At 37.7% G+C, this 11,707-nt stretch overlaps 1 protein-coding gene across 1 annotated transcript in view; it reads left to right on the forward strand.

Moving 5' to 3' along the window:
* Positions 1-9,373, forward strand: part of LOC134664718 (xaa-Pro aminopeptidase 1) — a 66,100-nt gene extending 56,727 nt beyond the window's left edge. Inside the window, exons 8-12 of the mRNA XM_063521464.1 lie at positions 3,222-3,426; positions 4,427-4,660; positions 7,235-7,306; positions 8,168-8,322; positions 9,152-9,373. Of these exons, the coding sequence (XP_063377534.1) occupies positions 3,222-3,426; positions 4,427-4,660; positions 7,235-7,306; positions 8,168-8,322; positions 9,152-9,373 (888 nt within the window). The remainder of the gene's footprint in view (positions 1-3,221; positions 3,427-4,426; positions 4,661-7,234; positions 7,307-8,167; positions 8,323-9,151) is intronic.
* Positions 9,374-11,707: the final 2,334 nt, after the last annotated feature.

Consider the following 11,707-nt stretch of genomic DNA (forward strand, 5'->3'; position numbering starts at 1 on the left):
ACGCTATTCCACAAGATTTCATTATAAAATTAATTAGGTCTATGAAAAACCGCTTGATTTGTGTGAGGAGGGCTAGGGGTGGCAACACCAGGTATTAATTTAATAATAATAATTTATTTTGTATTAAATAAATTACTTTTATTCTTAACTTTCCTAAATTTATATCTCGACCATTATGTCGCAAAATAAAACATTAAAATACAAAAAAATACCACCCCCCCCCCTTTATCTCCGAAACTACTGGGTTTAAATTTTGAAAATAAAATAAAATAGTTCTTTACCTATATAGACGTAAACCTAAAAATAGGGACCTGGAAATTGATTATAATTAACTTACCCCCTTTAATATCTCTTTAAATATTGATCGTAGCGAAAAAGTGTACAGAACCTTTTTTGTGGACAATTTTATGTTTAATATTTATGTAGAATATTGTGTTACGAGTTATTTACGAAAAACTAAAAAAAAGTGACCTGTGAACTGATTGTAATTAACTTTCTTCCTTTAATATCGCTTGAAATATTGATCCTAGAGAAAAGTGTTCTGTATGTTTTTTAGAGGAAATTTTATGTAGATATATTATTCTTAAAAACCTATTTCGCTATGGGACACCGTTTACGAGTTATTTACAAAAAACTAAAAAGGGACTTTAAAATTGATTATAATTAACTTACCCGCTGCTTTGTCTTTTTAAATATTGATCCTAGCGAAAAGTGTTCTGCATGTTTCTTGTAGGAAATTTTACGTTTATTATTTATGTATAAGATTTTTTTTTGCTATGAGTCATACTTTTCAAATTATTAACGAAAAAATAAAAACAAGGAACCTTAGAATTTATTATAATTAAATTTCCCTCTTTATTATCTTTTTAAATATTGATCCCTGCAAAAAGTGTACTGAATCTTTTTTGTTCAAAATTTTGTGTAGATTATTAACGTCTAACAACATTTTTTGATATTGGCCACCGTTTATGAGTTATTTACGGAAACCTAAAAAACGGGACCTTAGAAGTGATTATAATTAAATTTCCCGCGTTTAAATCTCTTTGAATATTGATCCTAGCGAAAAATTGTACTGAATCTTTCTTGTAGGCAATTTTATGCAGAATACTTATGTAATAGAACATTTTTTGCTATGTGCCACCGTTTAAGAGTTATTTACGAAAAACGAAAAAAAGGGACCTTTAATGTCAAATATCTCACTTCCGGTCAAGATTTCGATCGAGCAACCGGCAAATTCGGATTCAGCGGGGTCTAATTAGGTTAAAAAACCCGGTTGCCAAAAAGTAATATGCTTTGCCAGTCGAAATCGATTTTATGAAAAATATGACCAGTCTAATTACTATATATGTTCAGAATATTATTTGAATAAACTTAGGATAGGATACTTAGGATAGGAAATAAAATGTGTGTTTTTATATCTTTAAACCCAATTACTAAGTAGACTGCACATACATTAAAGTCACATTAAAATTCCATTTTGCGAAATAGAGATTTCAACCTTTAACTTTGCAAAAGTAGATAATTGAAATATTCTAAAAGCAATAAAAATAGATTAGGTTAGATTCGAGCTACAATGACATTAGTTTGGGTTCAAGGCAAGGTTGCAGGGCCTCAACAAGGGAAAAAAGGGGGAGGGACTGTTGGCCTGGCTCAGTGAGCCAGAACTCACCCACTTATCCCTACTACTGCCGTAAGCAGGTAATGAATTCCCAATGTATTAAGTTTAGGTTTAATAAATTATAAATATATTTTATTAGTAACGTAATTATATACAAATATGTATAAGCATAAAGTAATAAATAAGCCTACAGCTATCAATAATGTCCGTAATCTGTATAATCCCAAAATACGGATCCCTCGTATGTGGATGCTGCTTACATAATCTCGTCTGTCAAGGTGTTTCGGCAGGAAAGGCCTTGGCAGACTTATAAATTCCTGAAATGAGGGTTCATACCTACCGACTAGAATTGGTTTCATGGTGGTATCAGATGGGTTACTGTACGGTAACCGATGGTCATCTTGCTTATAATCTCGTCTGCCAAGGTGTTTCGGCAGGAAAAACCTTGGCAGACTTATATATTTCTAAAATGGGGGTTCATACCTACCGACTGGAATTGGTTTCATGGTGGTATCAGATGGGTTAGTGTAGGGTAACCGATGCCGACCTTGCTTACATAATCTCGTCTGCCATGGTGTTACGGCAGGAAAAGCCTTGGCAGACTTATATATTCGTGAAATGAGGGTTCATACCTACCGACTGGAATTGGTTTCATGGCGGTATCAGATGGGTTAGTGTACGGTAACCGATGGTCATATTGTTTATAATCTCGTCTGCCAAGGTGTTTCGGCAGGAAAAACCTTGGCAGACTTATATATTCCTAAAATGGGGGTTCGTACCTACCGACTGGAATTGGTTTCATGGTGGTATCAGATGGGTTAGTGTAGGGTAACCGATGCCGACCTTGCTTACATAATCTCGTCTGCCAAGGTGTTTCGGCAGGAAAAGCCTTGGCAGACTTATATATTCCTGACATGAGGGTTCATACCTACCGACTGGAATTGGTTTCATGGTGGTATCAGATGGGTTAAATTAGGGGTCCCGTTGGCCACCTTTGAGAGCGTCTGCCAAGCACTTCCGGCAAAAAAAATACTGGCAGACTTCGCTTTTATGTGTCTACATGTAAATTTCTAACTGCTGCCATAACTATTATTTCGGTATCAGATGGGTTAAATCAGCCCCCTTTTTTCGCACCGGAAGTGGCCTTCTTTTTCGTACTTTCGGCAAGTTCCGCCGTGGCAGACTATCGAATTCGGACTTAGCATCACTTTTATGGGAAACCATTGTGCATTTCATCGTGGTATCAAGTCGGTTAGAAAATTTGCGGCCGGCTCTTCTACTACAAGTTCTTACCAGTGGTAACTACTGGGATTTTTTTTCCCACCTTTTACCACTGGTAACCGCTACATTTATACTATTTGTTTTTATTAGTATTGAATTCTAACAATATTTTGGTGGTAACTACTGGGAAAAATAATTCCCACCTTTTACCAGTGGTACCTAACTACTGGGAATAAAAATAGTTGGTGGTAACTAGAGGGAATTTTTTTCCCAGTAGTTACCAGTGGTAAAAGGTGGGAAAAAAATTCGCAGTCGTTACCACTGGTAAGAACTTGGTGGTAACTAGTGAGAATTATAACCCAAATATCCTTTATTTTTAAAGGTAAAGGGCCAATCCGAGATCTCCGTAGCCATGAAAGTGGACGTAACTCGTGCCACACAGGCCAACTACGTGGGGCCGGCGATGCGCACGCGCGTGGCTTTCGGCGCGAGCGGCGCCGACCCTGATTACCGCGCCACCTTGCAGTCGAACAAACAGGTGTTCAGCAATACTACGCTTGTGATACAGTCCGGCGGACAGTACATAGGTAATTACACTATTATCAACTTCCTCCTTGGATTTCACGGGTCTTTAAATCCCGGTCTTTTGATATGCTCGCGGATATAGATCCAACACGTATAGTTCGTTTTTTTTAGCATTAGAAAGAACTTGAAAGAAGGTAAGCGATCTTGGCATGTCTTTTAATTGAAAAACGCTTTTTAAAAATCAATAACTATTACTTATGAAAGCAGAAGAATATAAATGATCGTATTAGATTCATAATTGTTACATATTTGCCGTAACATATTTTTAAAATGTGTTTTTCAATTAAAAGACACATCAAGATTGTTTACCTAATTTCTAATGCTAAAAAAAACGAAGTATAGGTGCTCATTGGAGAGCTTTAATGTCATGTAGAACGCCTGCTGGAACTCGTCCACAGGTGCAACAATAACAACTGCCTCTATTGTTACAATAGATTTTTTCTCCCGGCTTTTGATGTTGTACTTACGGCAACACCAAGCCTTGCGTTCACAATAGTCCCAAATTAAAATTTTCGATCAGCAAGTAATTTTACTACCAAACCGGCACAAACTCAAACGTATTGTCGACAAAATACGATTGAAAATACAAAAATATATATGGCACTTCAAGTAAACTACGAAATAAATTATAGATACCCGGTTACTATCCGGTATCCGGCCTATCCGGCCATTATTTTTTTATCCGGCCGGATACCGGATAGTAACATTACTTGATTTTGGAGTAAACAAATTGGATTTAAGAATCAGACACGGTCATAATTGTACTTATTTATTATTTTAACACAATTTAAACATTCCACTGACTTGCATGCGCACTCATTTCGAACCTAGAAATGTGTCCGCGCGAACGTTCACTAGGAAACAGGTCAAACCTGCAGAATGCGCACCTGAAACACCGAAATGTAGGTATAGTTCCGCTGGCCGAATATTCGACGGCCGGTATCGGCCAAACAACTATCCGTTGCATCTCTAAAATAAATACATATTTTGTTTTATTTCCAGAGGGCACAACCTTAGTGACCCGCACGCTCCACTACGGCGACCCGAAGCTGAGCGAGCGGCGCGCCTATACAACAGTGCTCCGGTCGCTCGCGGCTCTGTCGACCCTGCAGCCGCCGGCGGCGCTGCCGGCCGCGCACGCCGACCCCGTCGCGCGCGCGCCGCTGTGGGCCGCGCGGCAGGACTACCTGCGGCCCACGGGTTACGGCGTTGGTGCAGCCAATCATCGAAAAGAAGGTATGCTGAGCTATATATAGTTCGTTTTTTTAGCATTAGAAAGAACTTGAAAGAAGGTAAGCGATCTTGACATGTCTTTTAATTGAAAAACGCTTTTTAAAAATCAGTAAGTACTACTTATGAAAGCAGAAGAATATAAATGATCGTATTTGATTCATATTTGTAACATATTTGCCGTAACTTATTTTTAAAATGTGTTTTTCAATTAAACGACACGTCAAAATTGTTTACCTAATTTCTAAGGCTAAAAAAACGAAGTATAGTTTGGCGCTTCAATGAAGGGGGATGTTCTGTTAAAAAAATCGGGCGATGAGCGACGTACGGTGCGGGCTACGTGCGCTCCTATGCTGGGCGCCTACTTAACAAAAATATCGGGCGAAGACGAAGACCGACGTACGAGGCCCGCTGCGTGCCTATTTTTTTTCTTTCATACATTTTTTAGCGCGAGATTTCGATAGTCGGGTTAAAGTTTTTGAACTTAGGTATATTATTATATATTTTTCTCAAAAATGGACGGCAAAGTCGACTTTGCCATCTAAAAAATAGGTCGCGAAGCGCGGAGTTTATGGTCAGCCAAAAATTAAAAAGTTAAAAACATTGCAGTCTCGATTTTAGGACTGCAATGTTGCATACAAATTCCATTATTTGTCGAGTTCCAAACTTTTTAACACGTTCGCGGACGCTCAGTCACACCAGTTGGACACCTAAATTTTGTATGGAAATATTGGGACTGTTATAGCATTCCTGTCACTACAAATATATCTTTTAGGTTTGTATATGACGCGTAATGCTATGCAAGGCGAATGCTATGCAAGCCGCGTCAATATGAAGTATATTTTTTATACGCTATGTGACAACAAATGCTATACAATTCGGATGCATAAGCATGTCTGTCACATGACGTAGTCAAGATGGGATTTTATATGACATCGCATGTTATAGCATTCATACATCGTGCTCGATGGACTTGATGGTTGAGACTTCGGACTTCCTAAGGGCGCGATTTTTGCTCTAAAGACTCATTTGCTGACCTCTTCAAACAATTTTCTTCTTCTGTTTTGTTTCCTCTTTGCTTATCATTGTAATATTGAGTCCATCTCATACATGCCCCATGCCAAGCACGTTCGCTGTTCATTCGACCTCAAATTATGTGATACTACCTACAAATTATGCGTTGGAGACCGGCTCTAATCTAAAGGCCCAGTTATGGGTCTCATAGCATGTTGTAGAGAGCCGAGTTGTAATGTTGAGCTCTCTTAAAATGAGAGGTTTGTTCTTCTAGCTGTCCAAGGTATACGCAGCATTTTACGCCAACACTACTTCTCAAAAGTGTCAATATGTACCGCATTACACTTTTTCAGTTCCCTGTAACGCACCACCGCGTTAAGTTCTGGACGTAAAGCGTCCACCACTTTTCCTGCCAAGCGATGATTCACCCAACTTTATATTCTTTTTCGGATGCATCTGCACCAAATACAAGGCATGAAATATACACAGAATGATACCACAAATGCGTGTCATAAGGTGCTTACGTTGAGGGAGGTGATCATCGAGCGCCAACAGGCTATATTCACAATTATATGACCAAAACTATGACTAGTAACGTAATTATTTCAATAATAGGTATACACATTCATGCCTCACTTTTTCACATTAATCGTTATCAAAATTTTACTGTAGTGTAATTAACAGCAAGTAAACACGTTTGTTTATTAAAACACAATGAAAAACTTAAAGAAATTGTAAGAAAAACATTAATTACGATTTTATAAAAATACGTCAAAATCGCTATCGCGCACGAAATTGACCCAAATTACATGTGTCCACTCCCAGACGCACCTGCCGGGCTACTAAGGGAGCTGCCATACAAAGACGAATGCTATAGCATCCGCGTCACAGAAAGGGGGGCCAATTTGGAGAAGTCACAGGATAATTTTTAACTTCGATAAAACTATGTAATATGGCAGTACGCATTATTTGACTCTGGTGACTGGTAGAGGAAAAGTTGATGAATAATATTATACTGTGGTTAAGCGGATTGATAAGCATTTCAACGAAGAAATTTAAAAAGAATAACGGATGCAATAGCAGGCGCGTCACCAGGAGGAGTACAAAAACGGATGCTATGCAATCCGCGTCCGCGAACGTGTTAAAAGTTGAAATGGCCATATCAAATGAAGGCACAGGCCCATTAAACAGCCAAACAGATGATTCGTACCGCGACTATTTAGCTGTCTCAAATAGGTTGGCGTATTTTCGGCAGAAAAATACACTTCTATTTTTTTATTAAAAAAAAATAAAAAGGCGGCAAGGGCTTTGTTCTGTGAAAACATATACGTAAGAATGTTGTTTTTGTAAAATATTTCTATGATATTTATATTTCTTGCACCATTTTTGAGAAAAGCACTATATATGACTCGGCTGGAAGGCTACTTGCTGGCTTCGGATTCAATTAAACGGACTCCCAAGGTCGTCCGTTTAAAACAAATCCTCAGCCTATAAGTAGCTACTTCCGAGCCTCGACAATAATGTACTATTGAAACTTTTAATATTTTTATTTTTGTTTTTTTACAGACCCCGTGGTCATCGACTACAGACAAGACAAGAACCTGTACACATTGGCGGAAGGATACTTTATCACAGTCGGTTAGTATCTAGAAAAGACATATGTACCTTAGTATAAGATGAATAAAGTCTAGGGAAAAAACGTGCCTCGGAAATCAAAAAATTGTCATTCTCGCATAGATGGCGCACACATCTTTGGCCTATGCTCGGCTAGATGGCGTGATGACACCGTTTCATATTTCACAATTTTAACACAGATATCAGTGAATGAGCATGGGTCAAAACAAATAAAAACTCATAATTAACACGTATAAAAATTATCAAAAAAAATATATATGGATAAATGACTTTATTATTTTTATATAATTTTGATCCATGTTCATTCTCTGATATCTATGTGTTAAAATTGTTAAATATGAAACGGTGTCGTCACGCCATCTTGCCGAGCATGGCTAAAGGTGTGTGCGGCATCTATCCGAGAATGATTTTTTCTTGATTTACGAGGCACGTTTTTTCCTTAGACTTTATTCATCTTATACGAAGTTAGATATATGTCTTTGGTATTGGTATTGTTGATGTGGCTATTGGTTTTCTGGCAATAAAATCATCATCATCATCAGTATTTAAGAGCTATGCTCTTGTCGGTGGAGTAATCGCCACTCTTCTTTTTGCTGGGCCAGCCTTTTAACTCCCTCGTACGACACGACAGAAACTTTTTCTTTTATTTGGCTGAGATATGTGAGCCTGGGCCTTCCTCTGCCTCTTTTCCCCTCAATCTTATGATTCTTATTGTTAGACACAATAGCTAACAGAAGGGGCAAGATGGTTGGCCACTTGATACGGCACGACAGATTCTTTTTAAACATCCTGGAGGGCAATAAAATATGGCTCTAAAATTCTTTTGTTTATTCCTTGTATAAACGTTGTATTGAATATTTCCAGAGCCCGCATGGTACGAGCCGGGCAAGTTCGGGATCTGTCTGGGGAACATACTGGAGGTGGGAGCCAAGTCCAACGAATACTTGTACTTCACTGAGGCCACTTTGGTGCCGTTCGAACGGAAACTTATCGAGACGTCCATGCTCACAGAGTATGAGGTTAGTACAGGCTATTTCATATGATTATATGAACAATTTATGATTAATGATTGTCTTTGAATATTTATTTTACGGAACGTCTATGGTGGGATATGCAAATGCGGTGAGATCACCGAAAAATATTCGTCTAAGTATCTCAGCACTAAGTCTACATTAAGATTGACTCAGGCTAGACTGGGCCAGGGCCAGTGTTGCCAACTTGGCATAAATGATGCCAGATCTGGCATATTTTCATTCGCTTTGGCACCAAAATTTTCCATTTAGCATCTGGCATATTTTTTAGCATAATTTAGTCTAAGCTAAGTTTGCACCAACTTGGCAGTAACAATAATATGCGCCATCGCCTTATGTGGTTCATATTTTCATATGAATTTCGACTTTTGTGGACGGATGGACATCGTCTATATAAAGTTGGTCAAGCAGATCTTGTCAGTAGAAAAAGGCGACAAATTTGAAAAATGTGTTTTAAGTGTCTAATTTCAAGTGATATATTAGCATTTTATTTAGCATATTTCAAAAATCTTTGGCATAATCTAGACATTAGTCTAGCATTTTTTCAAAATCCGAGTTGGCAACACTGGCCAGGGCCGGGCCGGAGCTTCCAGCGCTTCGTTTTCTATGGAAAGCACCACGTGATAACCGATCAGCCGTCATAGAAAATTACATGTCGGACGCCTCTACCCGGGCACGGCCCGGTCTAACGTGAGTCATCCTTAAGGCCTTTTTCTCCATTCATGAAGATTACTCTTGAATGTAGTTAACCTTTAAAGACAAACTTTTAATCTTTTTAAATATTTTTGGTTTTAAAACAATATGTCCATTTGTCCAGCTAATCTGGTTGAACAACTACAACAAGCGTATCCGCGACGTGGTCGGTCCCGAGCTGAAGGCCCAGGGCCTCACCGACGTCTACTACTGGATGATGAACAAGACCATCCCCTACCCGCTGCCCTCTAAACAGACCAAGTGTAAAACCAGCTCTGCGATAAGAAAGCCCGGGCTTTCTCTCGTCATAGGGGGAATTGTTTGTGTTGTTAGTATAATTTTATAATCATTTGTCTTTAAGATTAAAAATCGTCAGGCTCTAAACTGATTTTACAGCGCAAGAAGTAAATGTAATAAATATTCTCTAAGAGCATGCTTTTTATACCCATAAACAGAGCCCGGAATTCTCGTAGCATTTTTGAGCTGTCATAGGGACTTCTCGTTTATCGACTTCCGATTATACATATTACATAAATGTATATCGATAAATACAGAATACAATTATGTAAAATAGGATTACGAGTAGAAGTACACAACATGCAGTCTTATCGCGAATGAGCAATCTCTTCGAGATAATAAAATAAATAAAATAAAAAAATAATCTTTGGATTGGTATAATCGGAAGTCGATAAACGAGAAGTCCCTATGACAGCTCAAAAATGCTACTAGAATTCCGGGCTCTGCCCATAAAGCATGCTCTTACAGAATATTGATTACATAGATATGCCGTTTACAAAACCCCTAATGATTACTTCTGCGGATTTCTTTCTAATGCTATAAATAATGAACTATAAAATAAATTATGGTAGGTACCTAGTAAAATTTGTTCTAATAGTGTTGCTAGCAAACAGGATTCTTGGTCTTTTCACCATAAAATTGGTAATGGCGGAAACCGAATATGCATTTGTCTTGGCGGAAGCACTACCTTGCACCAAGATTACGTAAAGTTAAAGAAGTCTACATCAAATGTTGGTAGCCCCTTTTTTAATAGATTTTCCATATCATTAACATTAATTTCATATACTTTTTTAAAAGGGAGAGGGAAAACGAATAAATGGCCATATTAAGGTTGTACGCGCAAAGTAGTGCAAAATATTTCATACAGTATTTTGCACTACTTTACGTGGCTTAGTTTTCTTTGTATGGGTTTTAGTAATTACCGCTAGATTATGTAGATATTTGTATGATTCCGATATTAGTGTGGCGTTAGTTTGTGAGTTTTGTGACCCAAGTGTTATGTTTGAAGCCCTTTGTGTAAAGTACATATGTATTCATATTATTTCATATTTAAGAAATCAATATTAATATCACCGAGGTAAAACTTACGCACTGTATAGCTAAACAATTAAATATTTAAAATAATTAAGATATTTGTGAAACTTATAAACAAGTAATATAATATATTATAATATTAGATAGGTTAAGATTTTCTTCGAAAAGCAATTATAGTAGAAATATTTTCGTAAGTTTCAGTAAATTTATAGTAAACAACCTTATTGTGCATTTACTTATGGCTCCTCTGCACGATGGACCAACGCCGGCCACTCCAAGGGACGCAGCTATGCGGTAGAATGAGATAGCAATATCACTTGCTCCCTCTAACGCATAAATGCGTCCCTTGGAATGGCCGGCGTTGGCCCATCGTGTAGAGGAGCCGTTACTTTTCGTAGGTAATATTGCCGCCGCAAGTGCTCTTAAATAAAGCTGAACACATGGTTGAACACAAAGAACCGATAAAGATATATGCCTTTTCACCACACCAACTCGGAAAGCCTTACTTTGCACTTCAAAAACTAATAGCAAAGTTGCGTTTTATTCACATGTGAGGCAAAGTAATCAATTGCAAATTTTGAGTTGTTTTCTTATGTTTGCTGGTAGAATTAACTTTTAAATGATGATTTTGGATGAAAAATATTTGATAACATTCATTTGGATTTGATTTGGTTTGATTTTGTTTGATATTTTACATTTAATATTTGCTTCGGGTTGGTGTGGTGAAAAATTTTGTGTTTCACTCGGGGGCAAATTTTGTTTAACCCTCGTGCTTTGAAACCCTCGCAACGCTCAAGATTCCATTTTTCGAACCACTCGCTACGCTCGTGGTTCAATTTTGGAATCTTTCGCTTGCTTGGGTATCAATATGAGCACGAGCGGTTAAACAACAACTTTGCCCCCTTGTAAAACAAATAACTATTAGTACTTACATAAAATAATGATACAAATATTTCAATCAAGCAATACATAAATACAAATAAATTGAGAGATACTACGTAGCTTATTGCCTCAATTATATTACCTATAAGTATACAGTGCCTTTATTGAAGCCTTGCGTACCACATGTTTATATAAATAGGGCTTATTTATTAAAATAGTTCACTAAATTTGTATCTAAAAACTTCAGCAGTAGGTACTGAAATAGTGGTCAACATATATTATCGTCATCATCATGCTTTGTTTAAGGGCCCCCCCACATCTAGCGTCTTTCGAGCGTCGGCGTCTACCAGCCGTATTCGAACAATGAGATACGTCAAATAATAGATATTGAAACGATATGGATTAGATATGTCAGTGTCAAACAAGTGTCAAAATCGACATTTCTTCAAACAAAAACGTCACTTTT

The sequence above is a fragment of the Cydia fagiglandana genome, chromosome 5, assembly GCF_963556715.1.
Source record: "Cydia fagiglandana chromosome 5, ilCydFagi1.1, whole genome shotgun sequence".
Lineage (NCBI taxonomy): Eukaryota > Metazoa > Arthropoda > Insecta > Lepidoptera > Tortricidae > Cydia > Cydia fagiglandana.